General features: G+C 39.6%; 1 protein-coding gene across 1 annotated transcript in view; it reads right to left on the bottom strand.

The window, feature by feature from the left end:
- The window catches only part of DOP1B (DOP1 leucine zipper like protein B), a 72,760-nt gene extending 47,872 nt beyond the window's left edge, over window positions 1-24,888 (bottom strand). Inside the window, exons 1-3 of the mRNA XM_072420419.1 lie at window positions 24,817-24,888; window positions 11,397-11,558; window positions 361-542 (exon numbers count right to left, since the gene is read on the bottom strand). Of these exons, the coding sequence (XP_072276520.1) occupies window positions 361-542; window positions 11,397-11,534 (320 nt within the window). The 5' untranslated portion in view covers window positions 11,535-11,558; window positions 24,817-24,888. The remainder of the gene's footprint in view (window positions 1-360; window positions 543-11,396; window positions 11,559-24,816) is intronic.
- Window positions 24,889-25,165: the final 277 nt, after the last annotated feature.

Raw genomic sequence — 25,165 nt, 5'->3', positions numbered from 1 at the left:
AGAACAAAAATGGAAGTCAAAACTTGGAACAGATACACGCTTGTCCTGGTGACAACTGTCCCAAGGAGATTTCTCTTTATTTGGGGCTACAGGAAATAAAGAAAACTCTCCCTAGCTGGAAAGAGATTGCCAAAAAAAAAACAGAACAGAAATTGACTTAAATCATATTTAAAAGATCTGCAAAGCACCGTTAGCTTATGTCTTATGCTTCCCATACCTTATTTTACCCTTCCTCTCCCTACTTGTATACATGTACTGTGTTCGTATCCCTCTTTTTGACTGTATGTTAAAAATGAAAACTTTAATAAAATGATTGAAACAAAAGATCTGCAAAGCAGGCTATCATCTAACATGTTATACCTGTAAAGGAAAAGGTCCCTGGACAGCCATTTTGTGCCAATAATCTTGAAGATAATTTCGTAGGTCTCCAGGGCTTTCAAATGGACCCCACTGGGCAGAGCTGGGTGCAGGCATTGGGCCAACCTCTTGCTAATAATCAGACGCCTTGGTAGTAAGCAGTATTTCAAATTACTCTGCAAAGCCTGAAAAAAAAAAATGACAGGTGGTAGTGGTAAAAATGCATAATGGTCCATTCTAAATCTAGACTAATTTATATGTTTATAGTATTATTTTTTTCAATTAAAAATGTTATTACTGATACAGTGTGAACATATTACAATATAGCAGAGGCTGCAGATAACAAACCGGTATACATAAATGGTAGAAACAATGACACACCAAGAGGACTCTGCCCAATGGAGCTTACAATCTTAGAGATAGGGTAATATAGTACACAATAGGTAGGGGAGATGCAATTGCTGCTAATTATTAAAGGTTATGAAAAATTAGGATGGTTGGAAGAGTTGAGTTTTGAAGGTGTGCTTAAATGGAGCAAGCTCAACGGGAAAAGGTAAAGAATTCCAGAATGTGGGGACAGCCCGAGAGAAGTCACAGAGCCGAGGTTGGAAGAGGTTATGAATGAAGAAGTTATTAGTAGGCCATTAGAGGAGTGGAAAGTCTAGTTTAGGTTAGGTTAGTGCACCTTAAAATTAATTACTGCAGCTACATTATGCTTTTAGACCATAGCTGTGACTGCATAACCCAAGCTCCCAGTTTGAAGAATCCTAATAGATAGAAACTGAAGCCAGGGGATTAGCATGACAACCAGGTTTATCTTAACATCTTGGAATGTGTGGGAGATGGTTCCATAATTGTCTAGCTTTATACCACAGCCCAATTACCCATTGAACCTTAACACAAAGGTAATCTAAGCATAAATACCACTTAAGTCTTCACGAAAGCCCAACTAAACCCAAAAATAAAAAAGTCAAATTTTTAAGGAAAATACATATTCTTTACATAAACACAGATTGTGTATCTATGCTTCAATACAAAGACAGAACTTCATGGCGATTTAAATTCTTGTTAAAATATCCTAAAACTGCTCCACACCTACCTGTGACTACAAATCCCACCTCTTCCTTTAGCCTTGTGGTTTCTGCTGTAATGCAGGAATGCTGTGAAATATAGTCTGACATTATTATACTATTATGCTTTCCACTTTAGGTGTCATATGGGTACATTTGATTGATTCTCCCACCAGATTATGAGAGGCAATAGCTGCAGTGCAGTGTACAAGCACATTTGACCCTTGAAATAGATATTCTGCCTATCACTTTACTTCTGTTCACTTTTGTATTTACTTAATCTCAATAATATTACAATTTGGCTACTTTAGTTTTGATTTTTTTTAAAGTCTTAAGCAAACTGGTCATAAATTAATATACCCCCATTACCATGTACTAGGCTTAAGGGTTACAGTAAGGTCTGACCTCTGCAATACTGAGGACCGCTAAGGAGAGAAGAAAAAGGACCCTGCAAATCAAGCAAGTGGCCTGAAAACATCTCCGAAGATGTAAGCCACAGGGCTCAGGGATGGGGCAGTCAATTTTACCATTTATGGTATTTCAACTAAAAAAAAATTGTATCCCATCACCATATACCTACCCCAAGAGTGAAAAATTAAGAGAAATCTCCCGTCACCCCTTGCTTGGATCAACATATCTGTTCCAGAGTCTAAACAAAGACCACTTTGCAATAAGCTGAGAATTCTATACAAGCCGCGGTCAATTAAAATTCCTGCACTTCTCATGGTGCCTCCAAATGACACAGAGAAGTGTGATAATCAATCTGACAAACTTAAAGCGTACCTAAACTCAGAAATTTCACTTTACATAATAGGGTAGTCAACCCTTTCATGAAAGGTAAAGATTCTGTTTGTTTGTTCCTTAAGTGCAACACGCTTTAAAAAAAAAAAAAAAAAAAAAGGGTACAGCACTGGCCCCTAATTTTCGATCGCCTAGGCGGTTGAAAATGAATGAGAGTGCAAAGCCTGCTGGGATACCTATCCCGGGAGGCTCTTGGGTGCTCCTTCTGCACATGCCCGAGATGCAAAAGGAGCCTTTTCGTGAGAAGAAAAACATTTGCCGATCTCACACACGTGCAGTGAGATCGGCAAGTTTTTTCTTCAACCTACGTCACCTGATCTCGCGTCTGGGTCGGGTGATGTAGGAAGAAGGACCAGGAAGAAGCAAAGATGGCGGCGCCTGGCGCAGAGACGGATGCCAGGACAACGTGGGACCTGATGGAAGACACCTCTGGACCGATCGACTGTACTGAGGGATTGAAGGTAAGTGGATTTTTTTTTTGTTTTAGGCATTTTTTAGTTTAGTTCCTCTTTAAGGGCAGTCTGGTCAAATTCTAAATATCCAATATTAGTTATTATTACTATTATTATTAATAATATTAATTTTAATAATACTGCTGTGGGACTATAAGAGACACTGGCATGTTGCAAGGAGTAAACTATTTGTTTTTGGTGATAACATTTTATACTTTCTATTGGAGAACTTTTTCCTCTTTTCTCCTTTTGGCACACCACTATGTGCAGACTGGTTATCCTGCCTGGTTCTGTAATACATTGATCAAACACTCCAGGCTCTGTAGTTCCGTCTGAAGAGGAAATACGCCAATAAAATTCTATTATCAGACAAGGGTTGTGTTCAGAACCCACTCAGCTTACATAAAGTGCCTGATCACACTTCAGTCTGGTTACATGACAGTGTGACACATCATGGAAGGCTTCATATTTTTTTTTCTTTGTAATTATAGAGATCATAAATCCAATACTCGGGAATGCAGGACAAAGGGTCTTCTGTTCACAGCAACCACCGATATTACTATTATTAAACAGTATTTTTTTAGCACCGACATATTACGCATCGCTGTACAAAGTCCAAAGTCATGTCACTAGCTGCCCTTCAAAGGAGCTCACAATCTAATGTCCCTACCATAGTCATATGTCATTAATACAGTCTAAGGCCAATTTAGGAATGTGGGAAAAAGCCGGAGTACTCAGAGGAAACCCACACAAACATGGGGAGAACCTGCAAACTCCATGCAGATAGTGTCCTGGCCTGGATTCAATCTGGGACTCAGCGCTGCCAAGGCTAGAGTGCTAACCACCGAGCCACCATGCTGCCCGATATTAGATTTCATTTGTCAACTTTCTATTGCAGGTTGGCTAATGGCAGCTAGGTTCTTAATGATTACTATGGACAACAACCTAACTTTTCTTTCATCCTAGAGAATACTCTGTATGTCCATTAGACATTGCTAACAAGGGCATCAAAACTAGGACCTTGTAGCGCCCCCAAAAGGCTGGACATAAACCTACACTGAGCTAAATAGATCAATATACTCCGGTAGTCCACCATGTGTTCACATTGCCACCCAAACCAAACATGTGCTGTGGCATTGCCTTCCGGGCATCTCTCCACACCTATTCCAATGAGACTTTCTGCTCAGAAGGATGGTCTATTTTAGGTTCCCAAGAATGTGATTTGAAAATAAAATTACTTTTATCCTTACAGCTTTAAAAATCCTTTAAAGAAGGTGCTACAATAATAAATGGATGGATATCACCATCACAAAATCCAGATCAACGAAGTAGAACATCACCTGCTCACCATGGACCCGATTTATTAAAGTTCTCCAGGACTGGAAAAGATTCCGAAATCAAGGTCATGATCGTTAACATACATTCTTATGATAACCATTAAATTGTCACTCCACTTTTACTTGGAGAAAGAGTTCTCAGAACCCCCCAAATCACTTATTTTTAGGACAAAAAAAAAATTTTTTTTTTGGCCACATGAGGCCTGATCTATATGTTCTCCAGCATTGGAGAAGATAGACTATGATAGGAGAACCTGAGTAATCCAGAAAACTGAAAATTCCTTTCTTAAAAATCACTTGCAAATGTTTTCAAATCCTGGAATAGATCCATTACAGATTTGCTGGATTACACTGGTTCTCCCAATTTATCTTCTATAGTCTTGGAGAGCAAATAAACCAGAACTCATATGTGGCAAAAACACAGATATTTTATCCTAAAAATATATGATTTGGGGTTACTAAAAACCCTATCTCCAGGTAACAGTCAAATTGGAGTGACTATTTCTTAGTTATCATAAGAATGTATGCTAATGTACATGACCTTGACATTGGAATCTGTAAAGCAAATTGTTGAGTCCAGGCCAAAACACTGCTTGGATCTGGTATGCTCTACGAGCATGGAAGGGCAGTTCATTGTCTTCCAATGTATGATATTGAGGAGATTTATTCTACATCTACTATGGCATTATAGGGAGGGATGGGGATTAGCACAAAAGGAAGGGCAGGTCTCTGTAGTACCAAAGCAGGAGAAGACCTACTACTTTCACACATGAGGAAGAGGACTGAGGCTACATAGACACGTCGGATGATTCTCATCTAGTAATTGCCTCAGGGCTGATATCGGATGAGAATGAGGTGTGTACAGCGCTCGTTGTCCATCATTCCATCATCCGTTCTGGCTGATGCACATGTGACGAGCGATTAAAAAAAAAAAAAATGAAAGGAGAGCCGCTACGTTGTTCTCCCCCCCACCCTCTACATAGAGAGGAACGGTGCTGTATGTACAACGCTAGTTCATGCATCGTGCAGTCTTTTGCCGTTGAAAAGGATTGTGAAAAACCCTTTCCAATGACAATTATTGCACATGTGTACGCAGCCTTATTGCCTACAGATAAAAAATATTAAAACTAGAGAAAACTGAATTATTGAACAGCCTCAGGTTTCCTCTGCACACCAACATCACAAAGTCCCCAAATGATTTTCAAGAACTCAAACTTGATTTCTGAAAACAAAAGTCTAAAGGGAAGTTCCGGAAACAATTCCACCAACTCAATCCATTTTGGGGAAGTACAGCCTTAGTAACACGTGGTGAACGAGACGTGCAGTTTGCAGCTGAACCTATGACCTATAACCTTTTTACTTACAAAACTTTCATCTTCTAGAACTGGTATACAACACTGGAAAAATGAAAAATATTTTACAGCCAGGCAATAATGAAATCCTGCATTTCTTATCTTGTATTCTCACAACAGGAGGCGCTTTAGACTTCTACCCCTCTGTATTCTTGTTGTCTACGGAGTTTAGCTCAAACTAAAAAAATTGTATAGACGAGTGCAATATTGCCTCCAGAAAGCTGGGTAAGAAGAAGCTGCAGGCGAGTGGTGGCAACCTTTCAGTTAGCACCCAAAAACAGCCAGGTGGTCACTGAAAAGTGCTGGGTGGTGCGTCCGACTAAAAGGGCCTGGGGGGAACACGGCTTGCTGGGTCAAGGTTGGAACATTTTGCAGAAGTATTTGATTTTTGATGGTTTTAAAGACCCCTTGAACGAAATTTGGAGCACTGCGCTTTACTTTAATGAAAGATCAATCCAAATTAAAACGATCAATTTGTATTCCATTTCCAAATCAATAATCAATACTTGCAGTAGTAATGATTGACATTTATATCAAACAAGTCGGATCAGAAAACTACTAAACTACAGTTGATTTGTATTTGGCTGGCATAAAGCCACATTCACCATATGAGGGCGTGAAAAGGCTTGTCTGTTGAAGGGGGATATCCCTTTAAATTTCATTGCTAAAGCTGCTAGAGCATGTTAATCAGGACAATAGCCTTCCACATCCTGCTGAAGAGTGTTTACACTGCCAGACACACCCATCAGATTGCTAGACAGGAACACTGCCAACCCCAACTGTAAACACAAAGAAATAGGAGAGAAATCCAAATCAATATTGCAGATTACTAAATTTTTAATTCGATGACTGATGATAGCTGTGAATATAACCTAATGCAAATTCCCAGGGACAAATCTACCAACCCAGGGACTGCCCCCAGAAATCACAGTGCAGGTTATGTATGCAAGGATGCACATTATTATTTTTATTATTAAAAAGTATTTATAAAGCACCAACATATTACACAGCGCTGTACACTAAATTGGGGTTGCAAATAAGAAACAGATACAGACAATGACACAGGAGGAGGCAAGGACCCTGCCTGAAGAGTTTACAATCTTGCAAACAGGCAGGTCCCTTAATTGCAGAAGGGACAAGTGATGTCCCTTCTGCAATAAAATACCCCTACCTGTGAGATTGCAAATTTTAAATACACTCACCTGTCCTTGTACTGTCTGACTTCCAGACTTCCTTTTAGCACTATATAAATGTACAGATCCTCTCCTGTAATATAATTGCTTACTCTCATTTCACTGCACACTGTGAACTTCTCATAATGTGCATTGGAAGCTGAAGAAAGTCTGATAGGACTCATCTCATTTACTCCAGTAGTTAAATGTTTCATCCCCATCCAGACTACCTCTTTACTTTTTTCGACTCAATTGCGAAAGCTGAGGCACACACACTTGGGCTTTAGCTATTGTGGTCAGTATGCAAATACACGTTCGGTAGGAACCCCCACTTCTGCCTATGAAGGCTTTTTGATATTGGCATTACTTCTCCCAACTAATATGCTGCTTGTATCAGGCCTGAGGGCTCTAAACAGGAGTACTGGGTCATGTTTTTTAGAAAGATATGCACAATAGCATCCTTACCTTTTCCACTAATTATTATCTGCCTGCATTGCAAACAGAAACACAAAGATTCAGTGATCATATCATATCCAGGCCAGGACACTATCTGCATGGAGTTTGCAGGTTCTCCCTGTGTCTGTGTGGGTTTCCTTCGGGTACTCCGGTTTCCTCCCACAAAAACATGCACTTAGGTTAATTGATTCCCCCCCCAACACTGACCTTAAACTGTATTATAGACATATGACTATGGTAAGGACATTAGATTGTGAGTTCCTTTGAGGGAGAGCTAGTGACATGATTATGTACATCGCTGCGTAGTATGTCAGTGCTATATAAATACTGTGTAGTAATAATAATAATAATAATAATAATAATAATAATACTAAATATCAGTAGGTATAAAATATGTAAGTCACAAATCTCAATAGCATGTCAGTGAGGGGTGAAAGGAGGAACCCGGAAGCAGATTTTACTTTAGCTTTAAACTATGTAGACTATGTAAATGCTATGCTAACATATTATATTTTGTTGCCTGGAGGAGCCTTTCGAGAGAGGGATAGAGCCAAATGGCGGCAGGCCCTGGGAGCAAGATCAGAGAGTGATCAACAGCTTTTGGAGTATGACAAGCAGCCTTCTATAAAGGGAGGTGAAGGTGAGAAGATTCATTATTATGTACTAGAAAGTGAAATCACCTAGTGTATATATAATATGTATATAACCAACTCTTGTAAAAATACAAAATTCAAAGAACAGATCTGTCTGTCATTTGCAACCCGTATTAAGCAATGTACAGCGCTGCGTAATATGTTGGCGCTGTATGGGTCATCCAGCAAACCCGGAATATTTGTGGTCCAGGATTTAAAAAATTTGCTAGCAAACAGCAAATGATTTTAAAGAAATCCATTTTAAGTTTGCTGGATCACCCAGCTTCACTGATGAAAGTGTATCCACTCCAGCCTTGGAGAGCTTTAATAAATTATGCCCATAGGATCAAACAAATCCTAGTATCACGATGCGTTTCGCAATATTTGCTTCTTCGGGGATGTAGGTAATTTGATCAAGCAACTTATAGATATATAAGGATATAGTAACTATGAATGCCTGGTAGTTGGATTGGGTCAGATGTTAGTTCCACGTGGTGTAGGCATTTCAATGGAATGGTGGGTCCAATGTAAGCAGCCTGACGCAACTTATCAGAATGAAGGTAGGGTTTAGAAAATAACCAAATATCATTGGTGTAAGGAGGAGGGGGGGGGGGGGTTCCAGATAGCTGGTATACCGAGAGGTCCAACGCCATATGTATAGTGCCAGGCAATGTTCACAATGTACAATGTACATAGGCAATGTTCACAAAAGATTGTTTGCAGGAACAGAAATTCGACGCGTGATGTGTGAATACAGTACAGTTAATGATGTAAGAATTGTAATACTTGAGAGTGAAAATAAAATAAAGAAAGCATGAAAAAAGAAGAAAATAGATGCAGCCACTATATGTAGGCTGGAATGTGTGGAAGTTTTAGTTTTGATTTTTGAATGCATTTACAGTGCAATGTGGGAAACACTTTATGTTGTTCCCATTCCCCAAAAGTCAAGCGCATGGCAAAGAAATAAAAGATGATGAATCCCTTTCCCTCACCCAGTATGTAATAGCTATGCCATACAGGCGTGGGCACAGAATACGAACTTCTAATGGTATTACCATAGGGTGTGCACAGACAACTGATTGGCTATATTAAGAGAGTTAAATAAACTCTAAAATATATGGAATTTATTTACCAATGCTGACCTTGAAACTGCCAAAAAGTAAACTGACTCGAACTAGACTCGATGGCAGGATTTCATTTCAGTGGCATGATTTGTGACTCATCTTTGCCGCATTTCAAAACATCTACTATGAAAATGAAAGTTATTTGTTGTGGTTAAGCTGAAGTTTGTTTTGGTTATATGTTGGCTTCCCTTTCTTTTCCCTCCATTGTAAGAAATTACATATTAAAACTTTCTTTACATATCTGTTAAATTGAATGCCAACACCAGGAAGGGCATATTTATAATGAATAGCAGATAATATTATTTATTATTACTACACAGTATTTATATAGCGCCAACATATTACCCAGCGCTGTACAAAGTCCATAGTCATGTCACTAGCTATCCCTCAAAGGGGCTCACACTCTAATGTCCCTACCTCAGTCATATGTTTTTAATACAGTCTAAGAGAAGTTTTGGGGGAAAGCTTCCCTAGCCCCTTTGGGGGAAAGCTTCTTAGCCCCCCTAGGGGCTAGGGAGAACAGTGCAACAAGGTCCAAACTTTCAATGAGGAAATGCCAGCCAACGCTGGTAACTGCTGTGCTTTCTGTAGGTTTAATACAAACATATATGGGAAGTGTGGTGGCTCAGAAGTTAGCACTCTAGGTCTTTGTAGCTCTAGGTCCCAGGTTCAATTCCCGGCCAGGACGCTATCTGCATGGAGTTTGTATGGGTTTCCCTCGGGTACTCCAGTTTCCTCCCACATTCCAAAAGCATGCAGTTAGGGTACCCCCCCCCCAGTCTGTATTGAAGACATATGACTATGGTAGGGGTATTAGATTATAAGCCCCTTTGAGGGACAGTTACTCAGTCATATGTTTTTAATACAGTCTAAGAGAAGTTTTGGGGGAAAGCCAACTAACCTATGGTAACAATGTTTTTGGAATGTGGGAGGAAACCGGAGTACCCAGAGGAAACCCACGAAAACAACAGGGAGAACCTGCAAACTCCATGCAGATAAGTGTCCTGGCCTAGATTCTTTGCTAGGGATACTTCACTTCTCTTACTGAACGAAGGTAAAATCACAAAGAATAATCAGTTGATGAGGTTTCCCATAACTATAACTCTTATGCATGTTGTAAAACTTTAGTCTATAGGTTATGTAATAAAACAATGTGACTAGTCAGGTGTAAATCTACACCTTGTCCTGCCCTAAAATTAGGATGTTGTACAGTCTGACAACATGACAAAGAATAGGTGATAACAGGGGAGGTGAGATGACTTCACGCATGGAAACACAAACAGTCCAAACCAGGAAGTTGCAGCACACGAACAGGATATAGATCAGTACTAGAAGGATGTGTTCTTCTTTCAGGTAACAAGTGGAAGCCACTGCAATTGTTATTTTTCTGAAAGCAGACCTAAACATTCACTTAAAATTATTATTAAATAAACAGGATTTATATAGTGCCAACATATTACACAGTGCTGTATATTAAATAGGGATTGCAAATGACAGACAGATACAGACAGTAGAGCTTACAATCTTGCAACCAGGCACGTTCTTAATTGCAGAAGGGACAAGGGATGTCCCTTCTGCAATAAAATACCCTTACCTGTCAGATTGCAAATTTTAAATAAACTCACCAATCCTCGTTCTATCACAGGCACCTCCATCCTCTTCTGCTCCTCTTCCAGGTATCCGATCTTCGGCTATCTTCATTGAACAGGCCAGGAAGAGGTTTATTCAGTTTTGGCAGCCCCGGTGTACGCAAGGATAGCTGGCATACCCCAGCTTCATTTTAAAAAAAGATAGCAAACAGGCGGGTATCCAATATTAAATAAAAGGCAGAAAGAAGGAGTTCTGTAGGCTAAAATATATCGGTGTATTTTAAATATCCCGCAAAGTCATAATGTACAAAGATTCATCTACTTTGTGCAGAAGCCATTACAGCACCATAGGATTTGGACTGCTGAACTATACAGCGTACAACTACTTCTTTGTTTACTGTGAAATGTCTTTTAACCCGACGCGTTTCACCTTTTGGCTTCCTCAGGGGGTGTGCAAGACATGATTACTGGAAGTGTAATAGTAGGTGAGTTCTCATTGGCAGAATAGATGTTCACGTGAATTGTAAAATTAAATAGGGGGACTCAGGCTTGAGGATGTTAAAGGGAAATCTTATTTAGTTGATCACAGATAACAGGAATGATCCAAGTATTAGCAAGCCGGAGAGAAGGAGAGAGACAGCAGTCAGACAGGCAGGTAAGTATGATTTATTGCAGAAAGGACATTGCCTGCAATAAAAAATCTTGTCTGATCACACATTTCCTTTGTGGTACTATAATTTTGCTTTAATGTATTCCTGGCCGAAAACTGTATTAGCAAAATGGACTGGCCTTTTAAAGTAAGTAGTGAAATCAATACTATCTTACCACTGATCACTTAAAGCAAACATCTAAATACACAGGATTGTTGCTCAGCCAGTCCTAAAACACACAGCATTATAGTGACCGGATTCATCTATACTACATTTAGGCAAACCAGCCCGGTCACTTTTCCTCCTTCACCCCGTGACTGGATTGTAAAGGAGCAGCAAGCATGCAGGTTGATGATGTTATCCTTTCTCCCTCCTGTAAAAAAATAAGCTGGTCTTTGCTGTACCTTATTGAGTTTTCCAAGTGATGAGATCAGATCGGCCCATTCTGTAGAAGATTCAAAGTTTCTCAAAGCCTTTTCAATGACCGAGGAGTAATTCCTATATCTGTAATCCCCCAGCAGTTCCTGCTCTTCTGGGTCCATCTTTCATCCTTGCCAGAGGATGCCCTGCAAACAAAAAAGAAGGTATGTTGGTCTAAGGGTATAACAAAAATAGCCAAGTGATACAAAGAACTTACAGAACTCAATAGCTGAAGCTGTACTTACTCACTGTAGTCTTACTACAGTGAGTAGTACTGTAGACCACCAACTAGACCTAAGACACCAACTGTATTTTCCCCAGAATTTTATTTAAGGTGGGTGGGAAGAAGCTGTAGGTGGGTGGCAGATCCTGTTTTGTGAGCCAACTTTTCAGTAACCATCTAAAAAAAGCTTGGTGACTACAGAAAAGTGCTGGGTAGTGCGCCCTGCTAAAAGGGGCTAGGGAGAACACTGCAACAAGGTCCAAACTTTCAATGAGGAAATGCCAGCCAACGTTGGTAACTGCTGTGCTTTCTATCTGTAGGTTTAATACAAACATATATGGGAAGTGTGGTGGCTCAGAAGTTAACACTCTAGGTCTTTGTAGCTCTAGGTCCCAGGTTCAAATCTCATCCAGGACACTATCTGCATGGAGTTTGTATGGGTTTCCCTCGGGTACTCCGGTTTCCTCCCACATTCCAAAAACATGCAGTTAGGGTACCCCCCCCCAGTTTGTATTGAAGACATAAGACTATGGTAGGGGTATTAGATTATAAGCCCCTTTGAGGGACAGTTATTGACATGATTATGGACTTTGTACAGCACTGTGTAATATGTCAGCGCTATATAAATACTGGATAATATTAATGTTATGTTGTTTAGCTAAATTTAAGACCAGAAGCAGACTACCCCCATTAACTGAGAAGCAAGGTGCTCCATGACAAACACCACCCAGCTTGCAAAGAAGAACATATTTCTCCCATTAAATACCCTCTATGTGGGCAGGAGATGGCTTCTGCTTTTTGCATTTGCCCATGAACCCTCCCCATTGTGTAAGGATGTAACTAAAAACACTGATGCAAAAAGTGACACCATACAAAAGCTTTCTTTGATTCAGTCCAGAAATAATCAGCAGCATATTACTCAGACACCAGGCTGTCAGTCTGAACTACAAGAATATTTCCTGGTCAGCCCTTTCTCTAGGATTATAATGGGATTTGTGGATTGAATTGATACAGAAATAATCCCATTGCAAATTAGGAGTAATCCAGCTAATCAGTTTATAAATAGTGTAGATGTGTAACCTTCATGGAAGGGTAATGTGTAACTATTGGTAATTACCAGGATTTTCTACAACACCTGCAGAGTTCAATCAATTCTTAAACTTCTGGATAATTGGGATTGATGCAATACATGGTGCTATAAATTCTTTTAAGGGTCCCCTTCCCTAGTTTTTACAAACATTCTGCATGTGAATGGGTAGATAGCTCATGCAGCAGGTTCAGTGTTCTGCCCGGCCCCTTTTAGCCGGGCTAACCACCCGACACTTTTCAGCAAGACACTTGCATGCTTTTGTGAAGTTCTATAGAATTGGTAAGAGAACATACCAATTATTATCACAGAAAAGCATACAAGAAAAAAGTCTGGGATAAGCAGTGTTCTCTCTAGCCCCGTTTAGCTGGGTGCACCACCCGACACTTTTCAGTAGCCGCCCGGCTGATTTTTGGGTGGTTACTAAAGGTTGGGTCACAAAACAGGGGCCACCTACAGCTTCTTCACACCCAAATAAAACATTTCTGGGGAGAATACTGATGTCATTACCTCTGACCCCGGAGCACAAAGTAATATTAGCTGCTTCTAAATGGTTATTATTGGGCAAAACAGAAGAAAACAAAATATAATTGCAATATATGTATATATTGAATTCATAAAAAAGGCTTAACATGACCTGACCTCCCAAGCCACCATGCTTCAAAGTCTGGTCATTTGTTTTTTCCCCATTACTGGGACATAAAGTAAAAGAGCCGCTCCCACCATTTGGACACAGCCAAGCCGAAGAAGGTATTTCCAATGGTTAGCATTGCAACCTTTTAAATTAGTTTTTTTATAGAATCACGCACCTGAATGTAATAATAGGGACTGCCAGAACAAGATACACAAAATCCCTACACTCTTGCTTGGTTTTCTATACTAGACCAGAGGAGCTTTAGGTGTGTTATTGGTCATAAACATAGCTCACAAAGTCATACTTGTTTCCACAGCCTCCAGATGCAATCACAAGGAAGATCAAACACTGGGAGGACCGGAGTCAAATATTTACCTATGCTGGGACTTCCCTTCCATCCACAGCACACAAGACCTCCAGCTGGGTCATACAGCTCCACAAACACAGGCTGAGGAAAAAGTGCAGCGGAATGTCATGATGGGAATGCATGCAATGTTGTTATCTAAATTCATGAGAATATTTTAATGCACAATTCTCTATGCACTGATCAGTTACATGCTTGGTGAAGGAACATTCCATAAAGGGGGTGTGATTAGCTACCAAAGGTATCTTTTCTGTCCAGCATGAACAATACTTAGGCTACGTACACACGTCAGATGATTGCCATCCGATATTCACCTCGGGGCAGGTACTGGACAAGAATCTGACGTGTGTACAGCGCTCGGCCAACGTCTTCCATGGATCAGTCCTGGTGGATCCATGAACGATCGTAATACAAGTGAAGGGTAGAGAACACAGTGGGGTGCCGATCCATCATTCTCCTCTTCATAGAGCAGAACGAGGCTCGTTCAGTCCTTTGTTGTTGGAAAGGATCCTACACGTGTGTACAAAGCCTTGGAGGTGGATACATGAAAGAAAAACAGGGGGTGCAGAATAAGGAGGACCTGTCACCTATATAAAATTACATCAGTACTGATAACCCAAATAATAAAACCACCTGGCTAATATTGGGTAGGTCCCATTTGAGCCATGAAAACAGCTTCCACCCTTCGAAGCATGGACTATGCAAGACTAACAAATCCTTTAAAGCGAACCTAAACTCAGAATTTTCACTTTACATAAAAGGGCAGACAACCCTTTTATGTTAAGTGAAAATCCTGTTTGTCTTTTTTTTAGTCACCCCTTTTTTTTGGGCGCCGGAGGATGGTTGGACGATGGGGGACCTGATGGAAAAAACCTTTGGACCATACAACTGCACTGCAGGACTGAAGGTAACTTTATTTTTTTTGTTTTAAGGGACTTTTGAGTTGAGTTCCTCTTTAAGTCGCACTGCCTTCATCAGCCCATTTTGTTCCTATAGCTGCCATCTCTTGCCCCGGAAAACAACAAACTCAAATCTGACCATTCAATACCATTCAATCTCAATGAAAACGTCATATCTGTGCATCTTCTATTGCTTCTTGTCTTCTTGTTCTGACATGTGCCTATTGCAGGCCTTTTAGCAGTGGACAAAGGGCAGCATGGGATAATATATATATATATATATATACACACCTAAATATTTGTATGCTCGCAATACAGATTACGTGCAGCCTGGATTGCACAAATTACATGTATATATATATATATATATATATATACACACACATACATACATACATACACACTCATTTGTATGCATATATTTCTTTTTCCTGAAATATAAAATCAAAAGTAATTTTAAAGCATGTCTGCCTATTTACATTTAGTAGGATTTTTGAATTCCAAGAAACTTTACCTGATGGTTGATTTTGATAAGATTGTTATACGTTATTTGCTGACATGGTATGCAGGTAAATGTCCACAATGGAAATTCTCACAATTCATGTGCTCATCTCACATTTTCCATTTAGTTTTATACTTGCCCATTTACAGACATTTTTCTATAAATATCTAGTTAAGTATTTAATGTAAAATGAGGCAATTTTGTGCATGTTTTTTACATTTTACATGATTGCTATTTTAAAAACAGATTTTGAGGAGGGGTTTTAGAAGCGGATAGACTTTATGGAATTGGTTGATTAGTAAGGCCGGCATTATTGCATTATTTGCGGAGGTGCGACTCCATAGAGGTTCATTGGGAAAAAAAAGTAAGCCACCAAGTTGGTGTATTGTTGTTTGCCGTCATGTTTTTTAGACATACAAAGCTGTGAACTTTAAATAGCACAGATTGGATCTTTCCAGTGACAGGAGAACAAGCGCTGCACACACAGTGCCATGTACGTCTATATAGAGAAGGGAGGATGAGCGAGGGGGACTCCCGTGTCCTCCTTTACAGCGTTCTCCCCAGTCCATTTTAGCTGGGTGCACCACCTGGCATTTTTCAGTAACCACAGTGTACATACAGGACCAGTGGCCCCCCACTTTTTTTTGCACCATAGACAGGAAGGATCACAGTGTTCCCCCCGGCCCCTTTTAGCCGGGCGCACCACCCAGCATTTTTCAGTACCCAACTGGCTGTTTTTGGGTGGTTACCGAAAAGTTGGGTCACAAAACAGGGGCTGCCACCGCCTACAGCTTCTTTCCACCCAGCTTAATAAACATTCTGGGGAGAATACTGAATCTGCATCTTCACTCTTTCATTCTTTCATCATGATCACTCTTCATTATCATTTTGTTGAAGAGAGTGAAAACTGCAGCCCACAAGGACCAATGTGGCCCAGTTTGGCAGAGCCCATGGCCTGGCACCATTTGTGGCCCCGTGGATAGGAATCTCTATGCAAGACAATTATCTAGCATGGGTAAGAATAGTTACTTTGCAGCCAGCCAAATGGTTTTTTTTTTAAATTTTAGAAACTCCATTATTTCCTTATCTTCTTCATTTATGGTAAAGAACTGAAAACAGTTTGAAAAGCTTTACATACAATAAACAACAGTAAATATCGCTGCTAGAACCTGACCCTAGACAGGAAATCTACAATAAATAAAAGAGGAAATGGGACTTTCAATGATAAAATACAATATTTTCAATATTTTAAATATTTTCTGAAAATATTTATAGTTTATTCCATTCATATTAAAAGTAAGTAACATAAATAATCATCCAAAAAATGCTAATTGCTGTTGTTATATTAATAACAATATTGTTGTTTTTCTCAGTGTTCTCCCCAGCACCTTTTAGCTGGGTGCACCACCCGGCACTTTTCAGTAACCACCCGGCTGTTTACTGAAGAGTTGGGTCACAATACAGGGGCTTTCACCTACCTACAGCTTCTTCCCACCCAGCTTAAAATATTTTCTGGGTTGAACACTGCTTTTTACTTTTGTTACAGTATGGTTTGCAAGGTGGCTTTATTTTATTTACATGTGATGTAAAAGTAATCAATAATTTATAACAGGATATTCTACTATTATAAATTGCAGTGGCCATTATACATTTGCTATATGCACACCTCCTGAAGACTTCAGAAGCGGAAAAAAACGCATTGAGGTGGTTGAGTTTACGGCACAAAAGATTCTTTTAGACCCATTACAGAATTATAATCTAGCATCGGATGGCCAAACTTTTTAGGATGATATTATTGTATTGACCATTGAAAGTCCCATTTCTTCTTTTATATATTGTACATTTACATACAATTAGTTATTAGAGGTATTATCTACAACATTTGTTATTTTGACCAAAAGTAAATTTTTAGAAATGTTTCATGGCAAACACCAGATCACACATCGCTCATTATTTCCATACCCCCCCCACAAGAGGGAATTTCCCCTTATTTATGGTCCCTGTGATTACGGAGAGACAGAAATAGAAAATAATTTCTTATTGGGGCATATGTGGCAGTAGATAGTTATAACAATTCAAAAAGTATATAAATCTTATCAATTAAAACATTTAATTTGGGTCCTTTGGTATGTTAAAGGGGTACAGAAGTTCCACTTTTAGGAATCTACAATCTGCAGGTCATTATTGTAGAACAGGACAGGCAATGCCCCCTTCTGCAATAATCTCTCTTACCTCTGCCTGATTTCTTTGGGTTTCTGGCAAAAAGCTGAGCATGCGCAATGTCAGCGTTGGTTGCCAGCATACCCAGCAATCTCCGCATGCCAGAAATAAAGGAACTCTCCCGCACCTGCGCAGGAGTTATGTAATCCATAGTCAGCCAATCAAGATGACCAAAGACTGTCTTCTGGAAGAGAACAAAGAAGAAGATGGTGGCATCCTGTGAGGGAATGGGGACCAGTAAGTAACGCAGGTTTAGTTTCACTTAAATTATACCACTAAATAAATCATCCTGCAAGTGCTACCTCATTTCCGTTATAATGATCTTTGATGACTACAGAAACACACCCCTGTATTTTATAGAGAACAGGACAGTGGCAGAATTCCATAATTCCATTTTTCTGCTGCTGTTCTGAAGAGCCATGCAGCCACCACACCTAAGGACAGGAAAGCTGAAATATTGTACATTTTAGTCCATTTGTGGGTTTTTCTTGCTTTCAGACTAAATAATAAGATTTGCAGATATACAAAGTTAAGACTCTTTATAGTGCAGATTACAATAAAAGATAAGAAACTCCAACATCAGCCATGTATTACAAGCACAGATAAGGGGTCTGGCAGAGAATGGTACAGTTATCTGTCTCTGTGAAATAATTAACTGCTTATATTAACTGATATCCACAATACTGGCTACAGATAACACACTGCCTGTATTTTCAATAACATGGAAACACGGCAACGCCAGATTACACTTCCTACATTATACCAATTCAGCTCCTAACAGTGATTAAATGCCAGGTGTAGCCTGACACCTTTTTATCTCATGTACAGTATGTATGTTTTTATTTTTTAATTAAGTTTGCTGGGTAATGCCTTAATTTACCTTCTCTTTCTTACCCAAAATAATGCTTCTTGTTCTCTTACTCCATCGCTCTCAGTCTGCAGAGCTGAGTACCAGTCACACCCCTCATCACAAACATAGGGAAGACAAAGAGTTTGACCTACCTACTGATCAATTGCTTTAACAGAAATGTCTAACTGAATATCAGTTTCGGCGACAGTGATTGTGTAGCTCTATAAAGCAGGTAGCAGGAGCTTCATATATAAGAAGCCAATATGGTGGTCCTAATGTTCATGTCTGGTTAAAAACTATATGGGGATACAAAAATTAAAATGATATGGGTAAACTAATTTATGTTAAAACAAAAATGTAGCTGAGTACAAGTAGTATAACCAACAGACCCCAGAATGACTGTAAAATACAATACCCACCATCTTGACATCTTAAGGTTTGTTCATAGAGTAGGAGAAAAATCCCATCTGCCATATGTTTGTTTATATATATATATATATATATATATATTCAAGTTTATGTTTGGGTCACACCATTAGATGGCACTGTGTCACTGTCAATTCTTTTCACTATGGTCTTGAATGTTAGCAGTGATGGGCAGGTTTATATTTGAGTCAAAGTAGGTTTCCAGTACCTCAGTTTATATTTGGATTTGTTTATATTTGAGTATATACATTAAATGGCTCAGACTATAATTGTTGATTGGTTAATATCTAATTGTAATCAACATAAAACCAGATGAAATAGGTAAATTCCTTAATATCTAATTGTAATCAACATAAAACCAGATGAAATGGGTAAATTCTATATTTTATAAGCAAAGGCAGGTGAATTATTAAAAGTTTGTGGAGGAGCAATTCTATGAACTACCAATGAAGGACTGGCACAACTGTTGGTGTTATGTGTCCTTCAACACATGGGATTTATGGTGATTTACTAAAAAGATATTTACTAACCTCAAAGTGCCAAATAATTTGTAGCAACCACCATCATGCCTTGCTATGGAATTCTATAGCTGCTCATCCATTCAATTGGCCAAAAGTAAAAAAAGCAAAAGAGAGAAGGGCCAAGATCCCAACCATTTGAAAAATTAATACAACCCATTCTTCAAGCGCCTGGGGAGCCAACAGGAATCCTCATGATTTACCAATATAGACACCAGATAAACTTGAAAATTGATGCACTTTAACTGTAGATAAAAGTCCTATGTGCAACCCAACCAAGATGTTCTACTAATGTACTGTAGGCGACATGAATCAATGTAATTAAAGCTGAGCAAAATATTTATTAAAGAGGCAGAACAAAGACAATGACCTGGTAAATATTGGCAATGCACTTCCTGCTTTTAGGCTGTGTTTGATATTAAACACAGTAATTATTAAACTAGAAATAAGTCATAGCCTGGAAATAGAAAAGGGATGCTTGGAGGTCATCATAACCAAGAATAACTGCAAAAAAAATTAATAGAAGAAAGAGACAGTGGGTCTGATTTATAAAAGCTCACTAGGACCGGAGAAGATAGATTATCATGAGGAAACCATATCATGAGGAGTGATCCAGTAAAGCAGTAATGTATATGGTTCGGGATTAAAAATATTTGCCAACTAATATAGCAAAAAAACTTATGAAATCCATTCCAGGTTTTCTGTATCACAAGGTTCTCCTATGATAGTCTATCTTTTCCAGTCTTGGAGAGCTTTAATAAATCAGGCCCAGAGTCCTTTACAAAGCTAACCAATAATTCTAAAAGTACTATCCGTAGTAAGGCTCCTTTAAAGCAAAACCAAAGTTTTACTTTTAAACATCCATGACCAGGCAGGTCATTGCTGCAGAAAGGAACAGGTAATGTCTGCAATATTCCATGAAGTCTGATGGCTCCAGATACTTATCACAAAAAGAGTATTTGCAACTTCAGCTTTGGTTGCAAGGTTACCCAACAATCCCGGCTTCCCCTGCACGTCCCGAAACGGCCAAAATCATCTCCTGTAAGAGGAGAAAGAAGAAAATGGTGGCGCCCTGCGAGGGACAGCGAGTATCAAGAGTTAAGTTCTGCTTTAACCCACATTTAACCCTTCATTGGTGAAGTTTGCCCCTTACTGTGTATAGAATAGAAAACAAACCCTCTTGAGTGCACATCACCATATGACCGAAATATGCTTAAATTCCCATATCAATATCATATCAGATCCATTTCAGGTTTGGTGGATCACCCAGCTTCACTGATGAACGTGTATCCTCTCCAGCTTTGGAGAGGTTTATTAAATCAGGCCCATAGTGTAGTGCTGCGTTCCCATACCGGCCTATTTGGAAGCTGTATTCAGTCTAACCGCTGGTCTGTCAATTCATTTTAAATAACCTCAGAAGTGCTTCAAATTGGTGCCATCAACACATACCCAAAATCTGTTGATACAGAGAGCCCTCCCTATTGTAGTGGAAGACAGGGAGCTATCCAGTACTCAGGATTGGCATTTGGTTGCCAATCTGTCCTCAATTCTGTCCTGTCCTACATGAGGAAGCCAACAGGGATGGGGATGCTACAGGACAGTGCTCACAACCCGGGACTATTCTCAGGATCTAGAGTTCCTGGAAAGAATGAAGATTAAACAGGAAGGGCTGCAAAAAAAAAAGTAAATGAGAAACTTGTGGGCTGTTGAAGTAAGCCAGTGTTTCTCAACCAGAATTGCCCCAGAGGTTGCTGGGGCTTCCTTGAACAATGAGCAGTTTGTACCTCTCAGGTCAGTTTAGGTGACAACAATGATACTGTTGGCCATCTAGGTGACATTCTTCCCAATGGCCAGCAATATAAGACCTATTCTTCCCACTGATCACTAATGTACTGAGATCGGTGGATATAGTAATTATAGCAGAGGGTGCCCAAAGACCTAAAAGGTATTTTAAGAGTTCCCTCATGCTTAAAAGGTCAAGAAAATAGTTACTGCACAGCTAAAGTTCTTTAAAGTGTACTTAGTGCTCACCCATACAATTTTTAGGGTCCATGGATATCAGGCACCTCCTGTCTCATGAGCCCTATCATTAAAAATGGGTGCCCCACCAACTAACAGTAACATAAGGTGAAAAATAAGAGTAACCATGAAAATTATTTTGAGATAAATTTTTAATTCTAGATGAATATGAATCATCAGTGAATATACAGTGTACTGACGTTCCTTTGCTAGTCAGTGGAAAATAAAACGTGAGCTGAACAGTGTGCCTGGGTCAGTGTAATGAGAGATTTTCCATGATGGATATACTTATCTCTACAGAAAGGAAAAAACTCCATTACAAGAGTCCGGCAAAAAATTAGTAACCTATGCTACACACCAATTGTTATTTTAGAGCCATCCAAAGAAATCAATTGGTAGCATTGAAGACTTCCAGCCTGTTCAGTTCTGACGTTTGAGAGAGTTTTGTTCAACCAATGTATGGATATTTTTATTACTATTATTAGTATTTATACTGTGCCAGGAATTCATTTCAGTGGCATGATTCGTGACTCATCTTTGCAGCATTTCAAAACATCTACTATGAAAATGAAAGTTATTTGTTGTGGTTGAGCTGAAGTTTGTTTTGATGTTGGCTTCCCTTTCTTTTCCCTCCATTGTAAGAAATTACATATGAAAACTTTCTTTACATATCTGTTAAATTGAATGCCAACATCAGGACGGGCATATTTATAATGAAAAGCAGATAATATTATTATTTTTTATTATTACACAGTATTTATGTAGCGCCATCATATTATGCAGTGCTACACAAAGTCCATATTCATGTCACTAGCTGTCCCTCAAAGTGACCTACCAAAGTCATATGCCTTTAATACAGTCTAAGGTCAATTTTGGGGGGAAGCCAATTTCCTAACTGCATGTTTTTGGGATGTGGGAGTACCCGGAGAAAACCCACATAAACACGGGGAGAACCTGCAAACTACATGTACATAGTGTCCTGGCCAAGATTAGAACCTGGGACCCAGCGCTGCAAAGGCCAGAGTGCTAACCACTGAGCCACTAAGCTCAGGTGAAAAGGCTGCTGTTAGGGATGGGAACGGTGGCTCTGTGCCTAAAACTTGGGCCCAGGTATTAAATATTGGCAAGGACATTATCTGCATGTGATGTTCCTGTACATCTAAATCAGCTTTGAGAAAACAAGTACCTTCAGCAGTTATATGAATGGGAGGACACATGCGTGCTTTTGTGAAGTACTCCAGAATTTGTAAAAGAAAACACCAAGAAATATCACAGAATAAGGAATCAAAAGCATAAATGAAAAAAAAAGTCTGGGGTTGGCTGTGTTCTCCCCAGCCGGCTGTTTTTGGGTGGCCACTAAAAGTTAGGTCACAATACAGGGGCTGCCACCCACCTAAAATTTCTTTGCATCCGGCGTAAATAAACTTCTGGGTTGAGCACCGAGTTGGGTCACAATACAGGGGTGCCCCCGTCACCCACCTACAGCTTCCTCTCACCCAGATTAAAAAAATTCTGCTAAAGGCATGTTAATTTTTTTTTTGGGGGGGGGGGGTATTACATGAGAATTGTTTTGAGGGATTAACATGAGGATTACCTGTCTCTTGGCTTGTTGTAGGGAAGAACTTTGGATATCTGACTTCCTGAATTTGGAGTTATATGCGATGTCCCCTTAATGGTGCATAGCTGTCTTTGCCTTTGTGAATAAACAACTTGGCTCCTATTGTATGATCTCTGGCTCAGCAAGTTGTCCTCGGCTCCATTATGGTTCCAACTTTGCCTAAGGCTTTGTAATTGCCGTTTTAAATGTGGTATGTTCCATGAAGAAGCAGATCTTCTGCAAACACGTTGCAATTTTTCCAAATATCATTGAAATTTTGATCCTTGAGATAACTTTTTTGTCTTTTTTTTGTTTGCTATTGTCATACTTCATTGTTTTTAAAGGATATTTTTATTTAAATAAATGAGATTTTAATGCCAGACAACTCCTTGCTTTCTGAGTAGTTCCAATCTAAGGGACATAGCTCAGCTTTTCTGTATATTATGTAATATTATGTGGAGAATATTGAATTAGGATCTAGAAAAACACAAGACAGGGTCTTCTTACATAAAATATCAAGGTTTGGACATTCATGGATTCTATACATAAAAGGCAGAATATGGCACGATGATGACTTTAAGCAGCTATCCACCGATACATAGCAAGGTGAATCAATCAGAGTCGTAATTGCAGCCAAGGTTGGTTCTACAATACAGCTCAAGTTATACAGCCAAGAAAAATCTGCTTTTTCATTTATTCTCGTGCCACTATATAAACGTTTTCACCTTAGAGGTAACAAAAATGTTGTGGAAATGTTAACATTTCTAAATAAATCATTTCTCATTATAACACAACGAAAAGTTGTGCTAAAGGCAATGCCGGCCACACATGAGGGTAGACAGATGCGTTTTTCTGGGTAGACTGTCTTGTAATAATTTTTAGTGTTTTTTATGTTTTGCTATGTAAGGGTTTGTTGGAATTGGTGCAGATTTTCAAGCATATAACACAGTCCAGTATATTCAGGATACAGAAAAATTCAGATTTTTAAAAAAAACCTTGACATATAATAAAAAAAAATTGCTCTAGGCTGTCTCGCTCCTGCAACTCCCTATTAGACATTGAGGCCACGATTATGTGACCAATTAATAGGGAGATGTTGGGGTTGGAGAGATCCTACCTCCGATCCCCTGAAGAAGCGAGAAGAGACCTGTACAGTGTGTCGGGCACCCAGATGTGCTACTGCTACTCTCATCATTACCAGTTTTACTGGGGCAACTAAGAAACCCCTTTATAAGTCCAATGCACTGTTTTATAATGCTGGCACTGCCAACTTTTGAGAAGCTGTTCACCTATTGATTTCGTAATCTGTATTTTAGTGCCATACAAGTTTATAATGTTGGAATGTTTTTACTATTAATAATGGATTTTTTTTTTATTTTATTGGCTCCGTGCTATGGAATTTGAACTCATTTTGTGTGCACAATATTTGCTGAGCACTGGAATTTTATTGATTAGAGGAAGACCTAGGTGAATAGCACAAGGGAATATTGTTGAGCACTAGAATGGTCATGGCAATACAGAACGTGGGTCCAAAAGATAGGGAACATTGTTGGGCACTGGCATTGTAATTGTTATAGCGGTGAGCATGGGTCTTCAGGATGTGGAAAGATTGTTGGGCACTGACATTGTATTGATTATAGTGAAGAACTGGGGTCCACAGGACGTTGGAAGATTGATGGACACTGGCTTTTTATTGGTCATAGTGGAAAATCTGGGTTGATAAGACAGGGAAACATTGTTGGGCACTGGCATTGTATTTGTTATAATGGTGAACATGGCTCCAAATAATAATAATAATAATAATAATAGAGGGAAATGATCACAAGGCATTGCAGATATTTAAAAAACATGAAAGCTGATGGGCCCAGTGATAACAATATTAGTGCAATCATTAGGAGCTGAGCATAGACTCAGGGATTTATAGAGGAGGAATAAGGTGCAGCTTATATACCCCCACCAATATCACCTGCCCCACCGGTACTCTCCTACCCCCATCACCTGCCCCCACCTGTGTCCTCCTGCCCCTATCTCCTGCCCCCATCACCTGCCCCAGCACTGCACCCACCTGTATTGTCCCGGATCCTCCCGCTCCCCCTGCCAGGCAGCCAGCCTGAGGACACTACCGGTCTGATTGACAGCACAGCACAGCCAGCTCAGGGACCGAACCATTTCCAGAAAGAGGGAGAGACCGGATCAATCAAAACACTGTAAACAGCTCCAGAATCATCAGAATAGGCAGTCTGTAATAATCGTCTCCTCCTATTCTTATATAAACCCGTAGTATTGTTTTAAAATGTGAAGGCCGATGAATGTGTATCCACAGCAAGGTCCCTGGAATTCCCCTTTGGAGCGGATGGTACAGTCTCCTAGACTGGGTAGTCCTTCAGGTTCTGCTGGTGATGGTGACGTCACTC

This window comes from Pyxicephalus adspersus, chromosome 1, assembly GCF_032062135.1.
Source record: "Pyxicephalus adspersus chromosome 1, UCB_Pads_2.0, whole genome shotgun sequence".
Taxonomy (NCBI): domain Eukaryota; kingdom Metazoa; phylum Chordata; class Amphibia; order Anura; family Pyxicephalidae; genus Pyxicephalus; species Pyxicephalus adspersus.
Note: the sequence above shows the minus strand (reverse complement) of the source record. Positions and strands in the feature narration are given on the sequence as shown.